At 40.0% G+C, this 22,970-nt stretch overlaps 1 protein-coding gene across 4 annotated transcripts; it reads left to right on the forward strand.

Annotated features, from left to right (window-relative positions):
- Positions 1-3,042: 3,042 nt before the first annotated feature.
- On the forward strand, positions 3,043-9,377 carry LOC103713437 (NAC domain-containing protein 75-like). 4 transcript variants are annotated; one of them, XM_039129312.1, is made up of 8 exons: positions 3,043-3,156; positions 3,472-3,535; positions 4,124-4,358; positions 4,574-4,751; positions 5,215-5,783; positions 6,835-7,092; positions 7,446-7,541; positions 8,720-9,377. In XM_039129312.1, the coding sequence occupies exons 3-8, from the start codon at positions 4,236-4,238 to the stop codon at positions 8,792-8,794; spliced, it is 1,299 nt and encodes a 432-aa protein (XP_038985240.1). In that variant the 5' UTR covers positions 3,043-3,156; positions 3,472-3,535; positions 4,124-4,235; the 3' UTR covers positions 8,795-9,377. The 4 variants fall into 4 exon arrangements, with proteins under 4 accessions (XP_038985240.1, XP_038985242.1, XP_038985241.1 ...); XM_039129314.1 differs by having other exon boundaries at positions 7,449-7,541; XM_039129313.1 differs by lacking the exon at positions 3,043-3,156 and having other exon boundaries at positions 3,172-3,535.
- The last annotated feature ends 13,593 nt before the right edge of the window (positions 9,378-22,970 follow it).

Below are 22,970 nucleotides of genomic sequence, written 5' to 3' on the forward strand. Positions count from 1 at the left end.
ATCTTTCATGAAACATCAACCATCTTGTAGTTAAGTTCAAGCTAGTCGTTCATCAGCCCCATCTGGGCCTGGTGAACTAGGTACAAGAATGGGCTCAAAGTTTCACCACATTTTCGGCTACTATAACGTCATGCGAGTAATATAATAGTTATAGAGGAGAATTTCGGATACATTGCATCTACTAGCATTTTGTGGGTTCGGTTCCGGAGGTGCCGATTGAGAGGCCGCAAAAAAAAATGCGGCTCCTCAAATTATACCTTTTTCCATTATATTTCCAATATAACGGCAAATTAGTGGTGTCATAACCATTACTCTTTATTCTCAATATTTGGAGTTCTAGGCAAATATTTCACGACAAATAACATGGGCGGACGGGGTCTGTTGCTTGGGCTTTTAATGTTATTGAGAGCTGACACACTCTTGATTTTCCACGTGTTGATGGCATGTGCTAAGACTTATGTCTGCATAAAACGATAAGTATCGTCACATGATCGCTAAAAAGTTGTACGATTCTAATCAAGAAAAACAAAAGGTGATGATATTATTGCCTGCAACTCTGCAAAAACTCTTTAAACCTACACACGAAATTAACAATCCTATGGGCCGAAGCCCTATATCGGCAACTGGGCCTAGAAATATGATTCCTAAAAAGAAACTGGGCCTAGGAATATGATTCCTAATGTCTGGGAATGTACTTTTGACAAGTTTGATTAAAATATGGAAAAGTGACAGATTTTCAGAGTGCTTATGTTTGGTTGACCATCCACTTTTCTGGAAAAATTATGTGTAATTCCTATTAATCCTTGATAAAAATTAGGTCTTTAATGCATTTTTAATGCTGAAGGATCTTTTTGGAAAAAAATAAAGATGAAGTGATTTCCGCCTCATGTATTTCTTATGGAAAATTTTTTTCATTAAATGTGGGAATTATATTCTCATGAGAATACCACTTTCTCATCTCTTTTCTTTAAAAACTCCAATCAAATAAGAGGTATCTTATTACTTTCTCGTTGACTACACTTTTTTTCCTTCTTCTTCTACGAACCAAACAAGCCTTAAAAGTCATGCATCTGCGAGGGGCGGTGGCAAGATGGGTTTCTGGATGGATGTGATCTAGAATCTACACCATCGGTTTGGGCAATTGCGACCGGGCTCCGGCGCGGCGGTGGGTCGTGGGACCCGCAGATTATCTTGCCTTTCCATTTGAGCAACGCTCGACCCTGAGAGTTGCGACCCAACTGTCCTAACACGGAATGGATATGGAGCCCACCACCGCTTCCGGGTTTCGTCCTAGATCTTGCAGTCTTTCGCCGCTCACCCTTTTTCACACTGCCTCCTACCTCTACTACTTCACCCCCTCCTCTCCCGTAGTCGTCGATAGCCCTCACGATCATATTACAGCTGCATTCGTTCGTGCGTGAACAGCCAACCGTCTCATGGCTGGTTCGATAGCACAGCTACACAGCTAGCTAGAGGAGGCGTAATCTTATTCTCTCTTGTAATTCTCATGACACCAAAAGTCAAACTATGGTGGACCTGATGAATCTGGACTTGACTCAGCGGTTATATGTATCTTTCTGAATGCCACCCGGATGGTCCGACTTCATCTTAATTCTTAAATGGTGTGTCTCAAAAACTAAAATCTATATAATTAATTATAATAGAGGTGGTTCTCCTTCCTTTTCCTTCAGAAACTATAGAGATCAATCTTGGACTACAAACTTATACATATGCTTAATAATCAAGTTATGAATGGATTTGAGATCGGCATGACTCTTTGAGTCTGCTTGCTTTTGCCATCACATCCAAAGTGAGGTAAGATGCCTTGTGCTAATGGGAAATATTGCGTCGTTAGCAATTTTGGGCGGCATATGCAACAGATGCATAGAAATTTGTAAATTCCATCATTTGTAAGGGGATATGTGGAATGCGTCTTAGATTTAGGTCTAAATCCAAAGCTCTATTTATATATGGACTCATCTCATATTTATAGAATAAATATTTATCTTTTATCCAATATTAATTAATTTTTACCTGTAAGGATCAGGTTGGAATTGCTCCCATATACATGTCATGAGAGTCGAAGAATAGTCCTCCTCCATGCGGAGGTATCGAACTGGAGAACCTCCTTAAGTCATGGACACCCAGTACATGTGGGTATAAATGTATCAGACAGCTTTTCAATGATAAGATCTCCAAGTGACTCGGCATAGACGTGGTCCCCAAGATTGAGACTACAATCCAACATAATATGTTGAAGTACCTTACTTCTCCATTTTACCCAAAAAATAAAAAATAAAAAACCATTGAGAATAGCAGGTACGACCACCTCGTGTGGTCCTTTGGGTAGTGCAATAAGCTTTCAAACCATATATTATATAATAAATTGCAACATAAAAGTAGAGAGCAAATGACTATATTTGCTCGTATATGCCAAGATGACAAGAATAATAGAGATGCGCTGATGCATGCAAGAGTACATATAATCTCAAGTTCAAGGAATCGTGGAGAGAGATATGAAGGTTGTTAACGAGTGGAGTACTACGGCAGGAGAAGGAAACCAGAGCCAATTTTAGACAACCCTAACCATGTCGCTTCTCTCCTTCCTTGCGGCCATACACGTACACACCTCACAGGCAGAAACCACCGCAAGCTAATACTGCTACTAGCCTGCCCTTCTTCCGTTCTTCCCTCCCCCCCCCTTCCCTCAACAAGAAGATATTCGATCGAGCTGTGGGTCCAAATATTCCATAACACCTGTATAATTTTCTTAACAATGCATTGCATGAGGCCGCATGCCGCAAGGGGTTGGACATAAACATGAAATGCTACAGGAAAAAGCGAAAAGAGGCTCAGATTTTTTAAAAAATATTATTTATATTAAATATTGCCGGTAATATTCTACAAGTACGCCTATACATTTAAAGTTCGGAATAGCATATAATAACATATGGTCCTGCGTGTCGTTAAAGTTTGCTTGTTCATGTGGTATATATATAGTTTAGTTTATTTTATTTGGGGTCCATCAAGTGTACTGCCCATTTGCCTTGCGTATGAAGCAACCTTTGGATTCACCTCTGCGCCCCCCCGTTCCCCCTGCAAACCTCCTCCCTCATGCCAAAAAGGATCATCATTTCAGCACATCCCGAAGCCCATGTGAGTTTCTATCAACCCCGCAACCCCCCCAACCCTTCTACAGCTTCATTATTAGATAAAGGAAAAATATCTCAAATTCCATCATTTCATGCGAGAAAAAAAATAGAGATCCAGCTTCTATTTTATTTTTGGAAGGATACTTTCTTCTTTGAAGGACTGGTGGTTCAAAATATTCTTTTTGGCTTAATCCAAGAAGTGGGTCTTTTTCTTTAGGGAGACAAACCTGAATTAGCTCTCTTTATGAGCAAATTCCATGTGTGAGTGTTAATGCTTTATGTTTAATAGTGTTCAGTTTGGGCTCTTTGGAATGTGCAGTAACAGCTGTGAAGGCCGTTTCGTGCTTTTGCTTTAGTAGCCGAACCCCTAAAAAACACCCAAAGTAAGCTCTCTCTCTCTCTCTCTCTCTCTCTCTCTCTCAGCCTACACAGCCAGATTTTGGGCATAGGTTTAGAGGGTTGCTGTATGTGTGAGAGTCTGTTTTTTAGGGAACTTTTCCTTTTTCTCATGGGCTTCAGTTAAAGTAGGAATTCTGGTGTATTTTTTTTTCAAGTTAAAGAAGGTTTTATAGATCAATAGAACACTTGCAGTCTCCCCTTTTCTCCCTTCGCTTCTTTCTTATCTTGGCATCTCTCCCTCTCCCTCTTCTCCCTCCCTTTCTTTCTCCTTCCTTCTCCTTAGCTCCAGGTCTCTTCTCTTATCTGGTTTTCGCTGAATTCCTTATCCTGGATCCAGGTTTCATTCAAGAATAATTTTCTTCCACCTTCATTGCTATTAATTGTAATTTCTCGGTAAATACTTTTCGCCTTCTGCTGCTTCTTTCTTCGTGATCAGTTGAATCAGTGGTTTTTGTACTATTTATGCACCCGGTTTTATTATTTACTTTCCTTTCCTTTATGTTTTGGCTTATTTAGTTCAATTGAGCAAGAACTGTTTGCTAATTCTTTTTGGTGCTCATAAATGTTTGCAGAGGGGAATTCCGATTTCGATTCGTATACTCGGTTTGAATAGTTGGCGTGATTTCTTCTAAGAGGTTTACAGTATAGTAATGAAGGAATACGTCTGCTGCCCATGAAGTAGCCATGAACAGGAGTCACATAGGTTCAGTCAGCAGCTCCGATCTCATCGATGCCAAGCTCGAAGAGCATCGGATGTGTGGATCAAAGCAGTGTCCCAGCTGTGGCCACGAGCTCGATGGAAAGCCGGTACGCAAACATAAAAGACCATCACAACATTTGTGCCTCTCTTTATGGTAGAAGTAACTGTTATTAAATGGAACTAATAAGAACTCCGTATACTTGTAGTTTTAATTTTGTAAAGTCTAGTTTATTAGTCATCGGAGGGATTCTCGGAAAGTCTTTAATTAAGCAGTAGAGTTACAAGAATGAAGTAGTTTCCGTGTTATGGTTGAGAATTGCAGGACTGGCTTGGGCTACCAGCAGGAGTAAAATTTGATCCAACGGACCAAGAATTGATAGAACACCTCGAGGCTAAGGTTAAAGGAGAAGCATCAAGGTCCCATCCTCTGATAGATGAGTTTATACCCACAATAGAAGGAGAAGATGGCATCTGCTACACTCATCCTGAGAAACTCCCAGGTTAGATAGCTCTCTCAAAGTAATTGTTATTTTATGCAGTTTTTCTTTGGGTTCTTTGAGTATATAGAAAAAAGTTTTATGAGGTATAAGTTCCATTCTTCCTCCTTTCTTCAGCACTCACTTGGTGTTTCTCCCTCTCTCCCTCTCTCCCTCTCTCTCTCCATGTGGGTACATGCAAAAGAATTGCTATTTATAAAAAAATAGAAATAAAAAAAACTATTCCTTGGTTTTTTGAAACTGGATCTCTCTCTCTCTCTCTCTCTCTCTCTCTTCGTGATGGTGGAAAGATACTGCAGAAGTTTCTAAATAGGTTCCTCACCTCTCTGAAGGTTGGTTTGGTTTGGTTTTGCCTCTCAAGGTTGTTGCATCTGACAGGAAAATCTGAGCTTCTGGTCCCATTGGACGTCACACCTAACTTCAAATAATTCCCATCCAATATTTATCTGGTGTGCCTCCGTTTCAGGTGTGACGAGAGATGGCCTGAGCAAACACTTCTTCCACAGGCCATCAAAGGCCTACACCACGGGCACAAGAAAGAGAAGGAAGATCCAAACAGAGTGCGACCTCCAGAAGGGCGAGACAAGGTGGCATAAGACCGGCAAAACTAGGCCAGTAATGGTCAATGGAAAGCAAAAGGGCTGCAAGAAAATACTAGTGCTATACACCAACTTTGGGAAGCACAGGAAACCTGAGAAGACCAACTGGGTCATGCACCAGTACCACTTGGGCGAGCTAGAGGAGGAGAAGGAAGGGGAGCTGGTGGTGTCTAAGATATTCTACCAGACCCAGCCAAGGCAGTGTAACTGGTCAGACCGGAGTAGTGCAGCAGCAGCAGCAGCAGCAGCTGGGGAGGGGATAATGGACAACAGGCGGGACAGTGCGAGTGGGAGCTGCTCCTCAAAAGAGGTGGTCGGCCAGAGGGATGAGCTCACTTCCGGGGTTGGTATCTCAGGATACAGTGCCTTGGAGATCCAGCAGAACATCAAGCCAGATAATTTCAGCTTTGCTCCATTTAGGAAGAGCTTTGATGAGGTACGTGTCTATAAAGTCTTGCACTGAATGATCCATTTATTTCCACAAGTGATGCATTTGTTCTCTCGAGGGGCCAAAAACGATTAATGCATTTGCTGCACCTATTCGTACTCCAAATTAAACTATTGTTCTTATTCGTTCGGAAACAACCTAACTTAGATTGCAACACTACAAAACGTACGAGACGTTGGTTGGATGTTCCTTTTGTGATGTACCCATGAACAACCTATCGACAGTGTTCGCATAAATATACTGTTGGTTTACAATGATGGCAAAGTTATGAGTATCCCCAATCTATTTGTACATATCAGAAAGGGTAAGCAAAGTTGAAGAAGCTTTTCAATTCCATGCAGTTTATTTACCTTTATAGGGACACTTCTTCTTTTTTTTCATAATATGAATTTTTCAGATTCGCCTTAGGAGACTATAAGACTCGAGAATGCATGTTCTAAGTTTCTGAACTTTAGTTATGACAAGGGCTTCCCCAAGTAAAACACAAGGAATTTTACTTGAATAATACTTAAAAAGTACTTGGTCTTTCCTCCTTCCTCGAACTGATCTATAAAATCTTCAGTGGCATGTAAGTCCATAATTCCATCATTAATAACACACCGTAACGTAAATATCACATGTATACGAACATTTATATGATATAATTCCGTCATTTATATCGTACCATCTATTGCTTCACTTTGACAAGTCCAGTTGTAAACACAAATAGCATAGGGCCTGGCCTATCTTTATAAAGCAAAAGAACAAAACAGACCCTCTTAGCTAAACTTTCACATCATTTTGTTCCAATTGCAAGCAACCCAAAGAACCAATGTCCACGTTCATCATAACAAAGGACACTATAAATATTATATCAAAAAAACTCTGTAAACACTTTATCACCGTTTAATATAGCTTCAATCAATTCACCTTCCCTTGAACAAAAAAACAAAAAGAGGTGGGAGAAAAGGGTCGCATGAAAGAGAAGGGAAGGAGAAAATGGGGGAAAAGAGTATATATATATTGATCTCCAACTGTTAATTTTATGGGTTTGGAGCAGGTCGGCATGGGAGAGACAGCACCGAAGGCACGAGAGGAGCATGAGGAACATGAGCACTTCCACACATTACCGCAGCATCATCATGTGGCTCAAGAACATCAGCATCGGCAGGCGCCGCCGATTGCAGCCTTCCATATTAGCAGGCCTACAAACCCCATCTCCACCATCATCTCGCCTCCTCCTCCACACCCAACCTCGATTGTGCTCGATGACCCTTACCATGTCTCGGGGCTCCTGCTCCAAACTGATAAGTTTCAGGTATCTCCTAATTTCATTGGATAACTACATCTTGATAGCCTAAGCAAGGGTGGCTTTGAGTTGGTGTGTTGGACCATTTGCATTAAACTGTCACCTACGTGTCTATCCTTTATAGCGTACGTGGGAGTGCTTAGCATCTTAATGTTGCTGGATCCCAGCCATTTATATATATATCCTCTTTTGCTTACACTGGTGTTCTCATATGGCGACACCATAACCATGTCCGACATGGCATATGGTCCGAGTGTGGGACCGACCAATAGATTGGCTGGATTGCTGTGATTTAGAAATTAATAGTTTCTCATTAGATGTTTCCTTGTAAAATTTTTGACTGGGTATTCAACTGTGAACAGCAGCAGCACCAGCAGCAGCAGCAGAAGCTGGATCATAGATCTACTTCTGGCCTGGAAGAATTGATAATGGGTTGCACTGCGGCCGGCATTAAAGGAGTAAGTCTGAACCTTCAAAACCCGGAATCTAGATGTTTAATATTGCCAATTCACATGAGAAACGCTTCTCTTTCTCTTTCCATTTCCTTTTTTCTTGGTCGGTTTAGTTTGTTAAAACTACCTGCAGCTATAAAAGAGAACACTATCGAGTTATCAGGGGAAAAAAACAACATATTTGTAACGAAGCTAATTACCGTAAGTAGGTCCGGATGAGACAAAGAAACGAAAATCAAAGTATTTTTATTCTAATTGGGCAATGTTTGTTTCTTCTTGGGCAACCCAAGCTATGCGCAGAACTGGGTTTCAGCTGGTGAATTTAAAATCAAAGGTGGGGCCATCTGGTTTCGTATGAGGACAACAGATGTCAAACAGTACAACAATGTGTCTCCTCCCCCTTTCATTTGCATCACTTCGTATACTTATTTTACTGGCTCTCTCTTTTTGAGCATGCAAACAAAAATAGAATCTGGACCTTGGAGGAAGAATGGGCGTGTGAGAAGGGGAAGGGATGTTGGGAAGAGACACACGCACGCAAGCACTCTCGCAAGCACGCTCGCATGCACGCATCACGCATGCATACGCGCGGGCAGAGAGAGGGAGAAGGAGAGAGATCGACATCCTCCTCTATTACATGACCTGGATATATAAAAACCGAACCTGCCTTTCTTTCCTTTCAAACCAACAAAAGTGAAGACACAAGCTTTTTATCTTGCGGGCTGTCTTCCTTTCACACTAGGACTCGCAGTAATAAAGAACATGTTAAAACTGCTATAGAAGAGAAAAAGAAAAAGAAAAAAGAGGCTCTTTCCTGCTTTTCATGTCTAATGATGTAAAACCAAAATGCCACCCATTTTCTGTTTATTGCATGGTTTATATATATCTACCAACACCAGAATAGACCAAGCAGTGCCATGTTACTGTGGTTTTTTCTCCATGTTGTTTGTTATTTGTTTTGAAATAAGAAGCAAAATGTAAATCTTTTTCCTCTTGCAAAATATGTGTATTTAAATTCTTAACTAAATTTGTCCATGCCTCATGTCTTTTTTTTTATTTTACCGATACATAATCTCTTCTTTTTATACAAGGGTGGTGATCAAAAGTGGTTGGGCCTCATGCAAATATCTACATATAAAAAACCTGACATTTTTGTTTTTTGAATCCTTTGCATGCCATGGCAGGAAACATCAATTCCACACTCCCAAGAATGGCAGTACTCATACTGGTCACCTGACAACCCAGATCATCATGGGTAACAACAAAGAAGAGGAAAACCAAGAAAGCTAACAGAACATCATTATTAGCATCATCAGTACTTGGACTTACAGTGTTGTTTTTTTCAAGGAGTGAAACAAGTTGGGAGGCAGCAAAAAAAAAAAAAAAAAAGGGGTTCCCTCTCTCTTCTTCGCAAAGGGACTTGGGTAAGTAGCTGACGGCTCAGCAAGTAAAAAAAAACTAACTGTACGATAATCCAGGTTGGATAGAAACAAAGTGAAAAGGTGTTGGTGAAAAAGAAAAGGAAAAAAAGCAAAAAAAAAAAAAAAAGAAGAAGAAGAAGGATAGAAAAAGAAAAAGAAAGCTGTTGCTGTTGTTGGCAGTAGAAGCGAAGGCCAAAATGCCTAGAGCCAATGAACCATGCATCAAAATCAACACTGCCATCATTACCATATCATCCCCATCATCACTTTTCATTGTTGTTATTATTATTACTAATTGTAATTTTAACTATTATTTACATATTAATTTTACTTTATTGTTCATGTGTAATTTTTCCTATATGTTTAAAAGAAAAAATGAGAAGAGGAAGGGAAAACAAGAAGGCTTTCCTTGAGGGGGAACCTTTCAATTGTAGTGGTTGTTTTTGATGGAAGTGAAGTTTTCAATGGTTTTGAAGCTTGAAGAATAAATGTTTCTCTTTTTCAATTTAAATTGGTTTTTTGCCTAATCCTTTCTTTCCTTTTAAGAATTCGGAAATATTAAGTGTATAAAGACAACAAAACAGCAGCTGGTTACAGTCTAATTAAGAAACTAGTGTGTCACAGATTTTAGCTCTCTTGGCTCTATCATTTTAAGAACTTTAACAAGCTTAGGATGTTGTTTGAGTACACCAGGCATTGCATAATCTTTTGAATTTTCAATGTTGCTAAAAAATAATTCTAATATTATGTGTATAATGTAGCCAAGTGATTTATCCCTTTTAACCATAAAACTAAGATAGCAGGCACCCACCATTTTATTTGAGAAAAAGTTACTTCCTTATTAGTCGAAAAGAATTTTGGATCAAGATGATTCTGGCAAGAGAATCAGCTCATGGAATTTTAGTGCATTTATAAGAAAGCCGTATGAATATCTGAAATTTCTTTCAAAACTCTTACATAAATGTTCCCCAACAAACTACTTAACAAGGTAATCATAACGTCATTTGTAATCAAAATGTACCGCCTAAACCTTTCTTTAATCTATTACAAAAGATAAGAGAATGATGCGAGTGCAGGTCTGTGTGTGTTAAATATGCTTAAATAAAGAACCACTTTAGTCCCGCTTTATGCAGTATTCTATTCGATTGTGCTCTACGAGATGCGAAGTTTCTCAGCAGTGATGACCTACCTTTAGTTACTCTCATTGTTGCCACAGAGAGAGAGAGAGAGAGAGGAACGTGCATGGTTGTCTCTTTGCACATCCTTTTCTTTGCTTTGGACGTCCATGCAGAGAGACTTGTGGAACCTTCTTTGTAGTTTCACTGTCACAGCACAAGGAATAAAGAGCTTACAAGAAGATAGGGCCAAAACAGCCTTCTTTTTTCCTCTTTTCCAGAGGAGGGCAATTAATGCTCGCTTCCCTCCATTACGTTTCAAATTTACTTCCTTCCATACTTCTCATTCCTGCATCTTTTTTCTTCTGAATCATGTTAATTTTCTCTCTTTTGCTCCAATTCTCTCCTAAGTATCCAAAGTTTAAGAAGACTATTTCTACGTAGAGTGGAATATATAATACTAAATCAAGGTATTTTCCTTTCTATTTTCGCTCGCGTCTTTGCTGATCACTTGTAAGTTTAGTTCTTGCGTCCAACACTTTTACATTGTTCAATATATCATGTGTAAGTTCGCATGTAGCTCTAGCTTCAGGGAGAAAAAAGAAAACTCAACCACCAAATTTTTGACCTACAACACCACAGACCGAGCTGCAGCAGTAGAGGGCAGTCCAGTGCGTACATAAAGTTGCAATAAATCGTGAGCAGATTTGTTGTTTTCTCTCTTTTTTTTTGATGATATTGCGAGCAGGTTTGTTGCACCTGGAATAGTTGCAATTTTCTTTCCGAGCAGCTTCGTGAGTTACTTATTAGCAGCAAACCGGTGCAAGCTTATCCGAAATGGTTGATTTAGTTGTTTTCGCCTTGTTTGCAGAATCCTTGTACGTACAAAGCCAATGGATGCCTTTAGTTCCAAAATCGTCAGCCAAACAAAGGAAAAAAAAAATTTCTTCCTATATTGGAGATCGATGAGGGGAACAGAATTGCGGGTGATGTAGCTGAGTCTCAGTCCATGCGTCCCTTTCCATAGTAGATAGAAAAGAATGCCATGTCTTGTTCGCCCCCTCCAAAAAGCCCTTGTTCATTTCTTTCTCTTTATGGAAGATCTCGGATGCCCTTCAAAGGGCACGGATCAGCCCTGTTGGGGCTCCCATGTTCTGATTCGGTCCCATAAAGAAGTTGCAAGAGGAATTGTGTAGTGGGGAGTAGAATAACAGAACATGGGCGTCCCTTTTGGATTCTCTCAAATGAGCTGCTTTTTAGAATGGTTCTCTAGCTTTAATCCCTCAGGGATTGCTCCTGCCATTATATTTTATACTTCGAGAGCTAGGCAAGTTTAAGTTGACGGCACGAGGAAGCTAGTGATGGGCCCTTCTTCTCACCAAAGGATGAGTTGCCCATTTAAAATGATTGAAGAGAAGTATGTAAAAGGATTCTGCGATTCTTCCTGTGCTAGAAAGGCTGAGTTCCTTGTTTTGGTTGCTTTTATTGTCAGGGTAGTGGGATTTGAAGGCCATCGGGGTTTCTTTCCGTGTGATTGGCTCTGGATGCGGAGTATATATCTTTGCCTCTCATTGTCTTCCTTGTAAGCCTTGGTGGACTGGTATTCTGTGTGGTGCTTGGGGTTATCATTATCTATGGGAGAAAACTATATATATTAGGGAATGTACAATAGATTCGTGCAAACACTACGCTACTCTTGAAAGTCACGGAATGGATTCTACGTTGAATCATAATCCTATCTTAATTTCCCCGAATCGTAATTTAAGATGAACGCGATCCGCACGTTGCATGGTTGGTACCAGCCCAACTTGAGCTGACGTGGGCCCTGCACAACAAAGGGAGCCTAGTGTGGTTTATGCGGGAAGTGTGCAACTTGTTGCATGTTGCACGGTTTAAGCAGAGATAAAAGTAGGCCGGATAATATCCAAACGAATATATTTTTATATCTGTATCTATTCGGATATGTATGGAAATTTAAGCATCCAATTAATATCTGCATCTGTATCCATATCTGTTAAAGAAAAATAGATATCGATATGGATAGACCGCTATCCGATCCGTATCAATATCCAAATATCTGATTCTATTTATAATCCTATTTAATTTTATATAAAGTTTATTAACTTTTAAGAAAAATATATAACCATATTAATATGTAATTTATTCGATTTACCATCCACTTATAATATCTTTAATTCTGTCGTCATAAAGTTTAATTATTCAACTTATATCCGCATGTATATCAATACTTTCCGTATTCGATTTATATCCCTATCCATTTAAAATAAATATAGATATGAATTTTTACGTCCGATTAATATCCATGTCTGTATTTATAGTTAGATAAAACAAATATGAATATAGATGATCTGATTTTAGCCCTAGATTTAAGGGTGACCGAAGTAATTACCAGGCCCCTAAAACCCAATAGTCCTATTCTTAGCTGAACAACTTTGTTTGCATTGCAATTGGATTGGTTTGGGTTGTATATATTTTCAGGCTCTATTGTAACTCCGGCCTAGTTTAGTCGGCACTGTATTCTAAGCATCACGAAAATGGTTTTAATTAAATTTCAAATACATAATTCTTGACACTCTACTAATAAAAGTTGTAGTGGATTCAATCTTGTGAATCGTTCCTGCAAAACTCAATCCAATCTGATTTTAGTTCATGCCTCTCGACCAAAGCACGATGTAAGATTGGTTGATGTTAGCTCAAGGCAAACTTGTTTTTGGTTGGCATATCATTTTTTTTTTTTTTGTCTATATACAGATCTAATGCCCCTCTAATATCTCATGTAGATTTGGCATGCAATGGATTACCATATTCAAACATCTGCATTATGCATGACAGTAACGTATAGTAAACCAGGTGGACATTTATATGCAAGGTTGCGCATCTAGCTTTTCATTGACTATGCATCTGATTTTTCCTTCTATATATTATTACATGCACTCTACTTTTATTAATATGGAGTCCATGGTATATATGATTTTTTTTTATTGATTCCAAAATAGCTAACATAAATCCCTAAATTCTCTTTCCTATTATTGATTGCCTAGCTTTTAAAAAATAAAGTGAGACTCATGCCAAAGGCCTGCAGCAGTCTTCGCCCGTCGGATCCATGATATATCCGAACATACGATAAAAAGAAGAAGAGAAAAACAAGACGAGAAGTGTATAAACTAAAATAACCAATATGTGTTAAATATATTTTAAATAATCATGATTAAGAAGATCACTGCTCTCGGGTGGCGTAATGCATTGCATGCAGACTACTTGTTCATATAATATTTATGTCGATCACCCCAATGCGTGGATGAGGAGCTAAAACATTTGCTTTGATTCCTCCTGCTAAAGCACGGAGGATACTCCTCATAATTGTATAACATCAGTGTAAAGTTCGAGAAAGCTTAATGGTACCGGTCATCTTTCCAGAACATGGATACTAGATAACACATTGTTTAATCGGGTGACCTCCGTTCTGCTAATCCAGTTTGTCCTCGCAATGATGTGATCCTTAAGCTCTCACTGATGTCTTCTAGTATTAAAAATTGACAAACTCATAGTGATTGCTTGTTAGTTGGAACCCTGCAATCAACTCAAGACTAACACACACAAATCCCCAAAATCTCTCACCTATTATTGGTTGCCTAACTTTTGAAAAATAAATCGAGACTCATAACCTGCAGTAATCTTCGCCTGTCAGATAAAAATTAGTTTCTTTCTGCGGACTAAACGGCAGCCTGACTCTAGTGGTGCGGGTCCCTCTGGCTCCGGGCTTCCTGGGATTTCTCACAGACCATAGGTCCATAACGGAGAAGGCTCGGATCATGGATATCCATGCATGTAAATTGGCATGGAATGAAGCAAGTAATTCATGCACCATTTTATTTAGACCTATCAAACCAGGCCCGAAGCATAATGCTCTTCATGAAAATTCCAAGTACAGTATTAAGATAGTTTCTGTTGTGGTTCAAATTTGGCCCGAGGGTGACCATGCCGGAGGAGTTGGGAGAGCTGCCGGTCGAGACAGAGAAAGGACGCCACTTTCCGCACACCGACGTACCTACACAAAGTCTCACTGGTGTTTCCGGTAAGGACCCTCCGATGTTTAAGTTAGCGTGGAGTTTATGTTTACCAAAAGGTCCTTTAGGCGTTACTTGAATAGGCTATTTATAGTTTCTGCGGAGGTACCCAAGTGGCGGAGATATGGCCCGTCCTCATCATGAGAGGAGAGGGCGTCTAGCCAGGTGGCAAGGTATGGCCCTTGTCAGCAGGCATGGCTAGGGCAACAAGGCATAGTCCTTTATCGACATGTCTTGGCGTGGCCATTAAGCGAAGCATGGTGCCGTGAGGTTGCCGCAGGGCATCGCCGCGGCGCGTACTGGACGAGGTCGGGCTCGCTTGGAGACCGTAGCATATACTTAGCGAAGTCAGCTCAGTGAGCATTGAGGTCGGGCCGACATAGGGGCCGTGACGTAAGTTTGATGAGGTCGGCTTGGCCTTTCTGATCGAGGTTTATTCGATGGCGCCCCGAGCTCGGGCCGGGGCGCGTCGTCGAAGATGCTTGGCACCTCGAGCTCGAGCCGGGGCACGTCGTCGGATATGCTTGGCGCTCCGAGCTCGGGTCGGGACGTCATTATATCATTGGAGAAGGTTGCTGCAAATCGTAGCAGTGAAGAGATCCGGACGAGGGCGCCAGTCCTTTGGTGAAATCCGAGCTCGGACTAGCTCTTAGTGGGACCGAGGTTTGACCAGGTTGACGCTGAGGTCTGCTTAGTCGGAATGGAGTGATCCCCTGTCCTGAGCAAGACGATCCATTTTACCCCCGATCAGTTTCCACCATTTTATTTGTCTGTCGTACTTTGCTTCCTCCACTTGCACTAAGAAGTCAGTAGATTAGAATAGGATGCCAACTTATATATTATACCACGGACGAGGAACAAATATGTTATCTTTGCTTGTGACAATTCAATTCCTTATCCCAAGGAAGATTTGTTGAGCCTGACCTTGGTGCGGCACCACGAGCTCAGCCTAGGTCCAGAATAAATGGAATGAGGCCCAGAGGCTGGCCCGGCTCGGCAACCCTTGTTTCCCAGTCTTCTAATGGGTTTGGATCCAACTTCTAAAGATACATACCGAGTTGAGTTCGAGTCTCATGGCTGGGTTGCGGACTAATATCCAAACCACGGACCAGATTGGCTCCGGGTTGAATTCCTTAGCTGAAGCTATATTCTATATGTATTACTTGCTTTGAAAAAAAATGCTAGAAATGCATAAAACCAGATAACCTGGCTTGCTAGTGTTGGGCTTTTTGATTTTTTTTTTCTTTTAAACTTTTTGGATGCGTCTTTGAGAATATTTTCTGGAAATTCTTAAAACACTTTCTATTGTTGTTATTACTTTGCTAATGCTGTTACTATAAAAAAAAAATTCTGATGAAAATTACTCGTACGGTTTGAATCGTTAATGGGATACTGGCCTCCGCTCGCATAGTTAGTGCATCAAACTTGGGCCTGAAAGTTCTGAAATGGATGGCTCCCAAAGGTGCAAAAGGATTTAATGGAACGTGGGCTCATTAATGAAGCTATTTCATGTCCTCAAGTGCTTATGCTACTTAATTTCCGACGTCTGCATTCGGTTCTACTCTCTGTGGTTGATGTTTTGCTGAGTCAGTAACAACAATATTTGGAGTAGCATAGAGCTTAATTGGAGCTTATAAAAATGAGGTGTTCTAGTTTCATATATATTTTTACCTAAGGTTAGAAACGAATGGATTGGATCCCGATATATCTATATTTATATCTACATTCTTTAATAAATATAAATTTAGATATAGAAATTAAATAAATACTAAAATTATTATCCATATTTTTTTCTAAATGAAAATCGATACGAATCAAATATTAAGCATATTTATGTTTATTTTAAACTTATGCAGACAGAGGTTGCATATTAGTTATATCCATTTTTCTATCCAAATATGGATATAACTTGAATATTACTTGGATATGAATTGAATTTTATTATAATGATGAAAACTAATATTAATTATGTAATTATAAAAGATATAAATAAAATTCACTATGTAGATTGGATGCGGCGCACCAATAGATCGGATGCACTTCATCAAATATTTAGATCACTGGCTGTGCAGGTTTTATTATCATATTATAGACAAAAATATTAATAATTAAAAATAAAATATAAGAATATTAAGTTTTTTGCATCAAATATCATTATTATCTTTACTTATAGTATAAATAAAAAATAAACATGAATTATCTATTGTTAGAGAGCTTGTAAGAAAAATTATATAAATATAGAGATACAAAAAAGTTCTTAATATAAATATTAAGTATTTTTAATAATAAGTCTTTGAAAATATCATGAAGTATAAAATAATGTATATCCATTTGCATTTTTATCAAAGAAAAAAGATTTATTTTTAATTAAAAAATAATTATAATAGAAAATATTATAATATACATCAAATGATTATTTAATGATTTATATATGTGATTAAGTAAGATAAACTAGATTGGTGCATGGGATTGAGTGCTTGCCATTCAAAGAAAAAATATCGTGGGTGATACAATATATCTGAATTTAAAAATCTCTAAATCAAAATTAAAATCAACATCTAATAAAGAAATTTTTATTCGAATATGATCCGACCAGGTTCTGACAATATTTATAAACAGACATCCAAATTCGGATCTGGATTTGATCGGACATAAAATCTCTATCTATCATAATCCCATTCAAATTGGATTTGAAAATGGGTGCGGAGTTTTATCCAACCTGTTTTTTTGTCATAAGAAGATTCGTTACTTCCACCATATGCCACCGGAGAGAGACAGATAGGAGAGAGAAACGGAGAAGCAAGGGAGGAAAAAGGGAAGAAAAGGAGCTTAGGGCTTATTTGGTTTTCTTTAAGTGGGTCGACTGAAGTGGCTTTCGAGGATTGAAGCCACCTACGAGCCTTTTCTTCTTTATATTATGCAACATAGTTTAGCCCCATTTTGAGCCAATCAAACGTCTGAAACAAGTTTTCCTTGCTCAATTGAGTTTTAAAGTTCAATTGCGGGCAATTGAGAGATCCAAGGAACTGTGGACTTATTTAGTTTGTGAAAAAAAAATTTCTTTACTGAAATATTTTTTTTGAGAACTGATGCCTGAAAAATGATTTTTTCATGTTTTGTGGACAAAAAAAAAAACACATTATAAAGTGGTTTATGTTTGATTGAGTATCTATTTTTCTAGAAAAACTATATAAAATACTTGTTATGCTCTTGCTAAAAAAAAAAACTTAGCCAATTCTATTTAAAAGCTTAAGGGCACTTTCAAAAAAAAAAATCCTAATTTCGAGCCTATAGGAGCTGGACTTTTCCACATCCCATATGGATTTTTTCTTTCCATAAAATAAAAAAAAATCTTATTTTTATGAAAAAGTTATTTTTTTCTCTTTTAAAAAAACCAAATATAAAATATTTTTTTATTTTTCTATTTTATTTTATTTTTTATCTCCTCTTCCCCCGAAACAAACAAATCCTTAAGAAACATGAGGCTGGAATTTGGCAGTAAAGAAGGCAGTGAAAAAATCAGATGGAAGGGGAGATGATTTTTTTTTTTTTTTTGTTGTTGTTGATGTAAGCAGGGGAGAAGGGGACCAATGCTCGAGCATGAATCATATGTTCCTCGACAAATTCATTTTGCTTCGGCAGTTTGTACCACTTTGCACCTAATGTCCAGTAGATGGATGTGCTTGCATAAATGATGTAGCGACTTGGTCTGAATAGTGGGTCCACCTTATCCTGAATCGCACATTGCCCTGAGAGAGGGAGTCCAATATAGCCTAATATCCGTTTGGTAAGAGTGAGCTGTCTGTGGCCCTCCTTTCCTGTCCTGTGCCCGCAATAGTCTTCGTACCCCGGGGATGTCCCAGATATTGAGATAGCCCGATATCCGTTTGGTAAGAGTGAGCTGTCCGTTGTCCTCCTTCCCTGTCCCATGCCCGCAATGGTCCGTCTGGTCCCCGGGGGATATCCCAGGGTTTGGGATAGCTATTTCATGTGCAAGATCGTCAGGATCTTTCAGACGCCTGACCTATTCTCAGGAAAGAAAATAAAAACTAATAATATCCAACCATTTCTTTAAAGAAAATGAACACTGCAGCAAGAGAGAGTCCATCTCATCTGAATCTTAAAAATCCCAAATTCCCAATTCAAAATTCTTATTCAAAACATACCAGTCCCGAATTCAAATTTCACAACTCAAACCATACAAATGAAAAATCAGAATAAAATAAATCCTCCCAACAAAAAAAAAAAGAAAAAAGAAATCAAGTTTTGAAATTAAGAAACCCGCCATTAGAGGATCAATGGTTGTCGGTGGTTGGAGGATGACTAGCCAACATGCATGATTTATGGACCACTTGGAGAAGGAAAAAATTTCAGACATTTATCGGAAAGATTTATTTTTTTTATTTTTATTTTTTTCAGTAGAAGGGAGGTCAGACCACCCGGCTTTTATTAAGAATTAGAAAAAGGATTACAAAAGAAAGCTCAAAGTTGGTAATCCCCTGCGGTGAAACAGAGATTTACAATAGACGAGGAGAGAGGCAAAAATAACAAAACCAATTGTTTTAAGTTGGGGTGATGAAACAGCTTGAGGTCGCAGAATTACATTCTTCCTCAGCGCTTAATCTGAACTTGAGTACCGGTAGAGGTGGTGAGCAATCAAAACGGTGTCCCAGTAGTGGATCAAGGAAGGACGTTTTTTATGCATCAAGAAGATGATCTTTAAGACCTTTGATACTACGCCATATTGTTCCATGTTCCACAAGATCATTACTATTGTAGAGAATGGACCACTCCAATTGAGCATGAATACCACGGTTTGCGTTGACTTAGTGAAGTTTCGTCTCCTCCAATTCAGACAAATACCTTCAAAGGAAGCATGAGTGTGCAACACACAGCGCAATGAACATAATCTCCATCCAAATCGATGAGAAGAATTTGCAGCTGGAGAACAAATGGTCAACAGATTCTGATGGGTGATTGCAGTCTGCAGAGCACACAGCCACTCGAGTTCTTCGCAAGCTTCTTCCCCAGTGCATCCCTCATATTAGTCTTCTCTTCCAGCTCAGCCAAAGGAAGCATTTGATCTTTAACGGCACACGGCAACTCTACAAAGAGGTCGCAAAATTTTATCTAATTCCACGAGCCCAAAATCTGGGTTATTACATTACATAACCCAAGCCGGCAACTTAAAAAGGGATATAAAATAAAGTGGAAGAGAAGTAAGAACTGAATCTTTAACAAAAAAAAAAAAAGTATGAACTGAATAGACGAAAAGGAGCCTTCCCCCGAAGGACAGCAACTTGCTTTTCCATTCTCTGTAAGCGGACCATCCAGTCAGACTTGACCACCTCTAATGTCCTTCTTGTCGTACATTTGGTGAGAAGGAAGTTGAGGAGTTTTTCTCGAGCGGCGTTATTAGATCTATGCGGTGCCTCAAAAGATTTTGCATACGGAAGCACTTGTGTTTAGAGAAAGGGACCGAAGGCAACCACAAACTTTGGAGCAGTATTTCTTCTTTGGCTTCTCCCAGCACCTTGACTCGGGCTTCTACAGCCTCTTGGCTGGGGAAGTTCCTCTGTAATTTTTCCCTATTTACACCCCTTTTTGTCTCTCTCCGTCTCTTTCGCTTCTTTGGTACAATTATGTTTTGATCCAATAAATTGGGGGAAGTGTTTACTTCCACCTTGTTCCATCGAAAAAAACGACAACATCAATATCAATTATCGCAAAAAATCTCTAAACAACGAGTATAGATGTCATCTTCGTAAGAAATTTCCAACCCAACACTCAATCATGGATTAAGGGAAATCTCTTTGCCACCACCCAATCATGGATGAAGGGATGAGTATCTGACTCGGAGGGACATTTTTGTATATTGGTTTATCTTAAATGATTAGTATTCTGGATATCAAAATTATAATGGTACCATCGCTTTCAGCAGGATACCTGCCCTAACCACTGCTCTTATCAACTGTACATCTAGTGTAGAAAAAAATGCAACCCATGACGCTTGCACTAGTGATTCATGCTCGTTATAGAGAGAAATAATTTCTGAAGACGAAAGTATTTAGTTCGAGTATACCTGTCCATAAATAAATCACAGAAGTCGTTCCTCCCTGAAGACGATTGCGACATGCCGTATTAGTTAACACCTGCACAATCTAACCATGCCAAGCTAATTAATAGCTGTTGTGGGATGGGGTTCCGAACTTTAGTCCCACATCGGCTAATCAGCGGAAAGATCTGTGCCTTATAATGAGGAGGTCAAATTTTTCCTCCCGAGGGCTCTTTTGTGGGACAAAACTGTGAGAGGTCGCCCAAGTCCCTTGTGCGAGCTCCGCACCCGCAGGTCGGGTGTGCGCCCTGTGCGAGCTCTGCGCCCGCAGAGTTAGCCCCAAAACGGACAATACCTCGGGAAGGGATGCAGTCGCTTTCCCTGCTCGGCCGGTGTGTGGGTTGTTGTCAGGGTGAAAATTCTGCAACAGATGGCGCTAGAAAGAGAGCCCCGGCCGCGCACAGACCTTCCCGCTGGAGGGGCTGTGTTATGGGATGGGGTTCCAAACTTTAGTCCCACATCGGCTAATCCGCGGAAAGGTCTGTGCCTTATAATGAGGAGGTTCAATCTTTCCTCCCGAAGGCCCTTTTGTGGGACAAAACTGTGAGGGGTCGCCCAAGCCCCCTGTGCGAGCTCCGCGCCCGCAGGTTGGGTGTGCGCCCTGTGCGAGCTCTGCGCCCGCAGAGTTAGCCCCAAAGCGGACAATACCTCGGAAAGGGACGCAGTCGCTTTCCCTGCTCGGTCGGTGTGTGGGTTGTTGTCAGGGTGAAAATCCCGCAACAGATGGCGCTAGAAGGAGGGCCCCGGCTGCGCACAGACCTTCCCGCTGGAGGGGCTGTGTTATGGGATGGGGTTCCGAACTTTAGTCCCACATCGGCTAATCCGCGGAAAGGTCTGTGCCTTATAATGAGGAGGTTCAACCTTTCCTCCCGAGGGCCCTTTTGTGGGACAAAACTGTGAGGGGTCGCCCAAGCCCCCTGTGCGAGCTCCGCGCCCGCAGGTCGGGTGTGCGCCCTGTGCGAGCTCCGCGCCCGCAGGGTTAGCCCTAAAGCGGACAATACCTCGGGAAGGGACGCAGTCGCTTTTCCTGCTCGGCCGGTGTGTGGGCTGTTGTCAGGGTGAAAATCCCGCAACAATAGCCATTGCAATAATGGACTCTCCGTGGCGATGTCAGCCAAGGGACGACATCTCACGGGTAGACCTGACCATGGTCCAATTCTAACCGGAGAACCGGACCGGAATCGAACTAGAAAGAACCGGACCGGAACCATGTCTCACAGTTCTTAACCTAACCGAAATTTTGAGGAATACGGTTTGGTTAAGGTTCCAGGTTTGATGGAACCGAACCGGAACCGGAATCGGCGGTTCGATTTCGGTTCGAACCTGAAAAAAAAATTTATTTAATGTAACTTATTTTTTTTAATAATGTTATCTAGTTGTATTATTAAAATTTACTTTGATAGTAAATAATAAAATGAGGCATAAATTATGATTTTGTATTAATTACACAATCTATTTATATTTATAATTTTTTTTCAAATTAATTATACAATTTATTTTTCTTAAAAAAATTATAATTTATGTTGAAAAATCGGAACCGAAACCGTTTAGAACTGGAACCGGAACCGACGGTTCTAGAATCGGAACCGCACCGACTATTTTCGGTTACGGTTAAGGTTCTAGATTTTTGTGAAACCGGAACCGGCGGTTCCAAAACCGTGGTCAGGTCTACTCGCGGGCCTGCACCGAGAATAGTCTGTCTTACTTCTTACCTCTTTATTTATTTATTTTATAGGCTCATCGCTTGCCTTTTTGGTGTGAGCTGGAGTTCGGCATGGGACATAAGTTCCTTCTTTCTTCCACAAGTTCCTAAAAATGCTCCGGGACTCCTACTTCATTGGATTCTTTTGGTGCTGTACAGATGAATAGGCCTTATTGTTTTGTTTATGATAGGATATGTGTCCGTGGCCTCCCCGCGGTCAATAGATTAATCTCAGATGGAGATAAGTTTGGGATGTTGTAGCAAGCAGCATGCATTTTTTATTTTTTATTGAAACCTTGGCTCTATCAATCACGGGCCTCAAACCTCATTATTCAAATTGCATGTGGAAACTGCGTTGATTTATTAAAAGAATCTCCAGAAAGCACGCAAGCCAAACACTAAGGCATCCTCAAGTTCTTATCCTTCCCAACTACCTTCTAGACTCATAACTCCACTCCCCGAATTTGACCGCGTGCACCATAAGCCTTTAGCCCAGTCGCATCACTTAAAGAATCGGACCAGCTCTTGTTTGGGAGGAAGCTAAGCCTTGTTATTTCATTCAAAAATAAGTTTGAGAGTGCAGAATTGGGGATATCACCGTAAGTTATGAACGGCCGTCACAATCTATGATATCAAAACAAAAGAAAACTTAGAAGTGTGACAAATTACCACAAGCCAGAGACAAATATATAGTTTGAATTGCTAAAGCTGTATAATATTATTCATTTTGTGTTAAAACATTTATGTAAGTAGCGTTTTTTAGGTTCGCAACGTTCCGTATAACTAGTAAACTACCACAGTAACAAGCTGCACGAAAATAGGAGAAGGAATTAAAGAGTTGAAAGCTTGACGTGGTTTCTAATGGGAAGGAGATCATCGGTTCTCACCAAAAAATAGGCCTTGGTAGGTGAATGTGTTGTCCAAAAATTCAGTTTCCTGTAGAATATCAGATATTTACATGACCGCATGCGACAATCCGCATGCAAAACAACTC

The sequence above is a fragment of the Phoenix dactylifera genome, chromosome 8, assembly GCF_009389715.1.
Source record: "Phoenix dactylifera cultivar Barhee BC4 chromosome 8, palm_55x_up_171113_PBpolish2nd_filt_p, whole genome shotgun sequence".
Taxonomy (NCBI): domain Eukaryota; kingdom Viridiplantae; phylum Streptophyta; class Magnoliopsida; order Arecales; family Arecaceae; genus Phoenix; species Phoenix dactylifera.

What these genes read in the sequence shown, in the direction of transcription:
- LOC103713437 (XM_039129312.1), top strand. Translation starts at nt 4,236, where the DNA reads ATGAACAGGAGTCACATAGGTTCAGTCAGCAGCTCCGATCTCATCGAT. An exon ending in TTAGGAAGAGCTTTGATGAG is followed by an intron (nt 5,784 to 6,834) that starts GTACGTGTCTAT and finishes GGTTTGGAGCAG; the next exon opens with GTCGGCATGGGAGAGACAGC. An exon ending in CTGCGGCCGGCATTAAAGGA is followed by an intron (nt 7,542 to 8,719) that starts GTAAGTCTGAAC and finishes ATGCCATGGCAG; the next exon opens with GAAACATCAATTCCACACTC.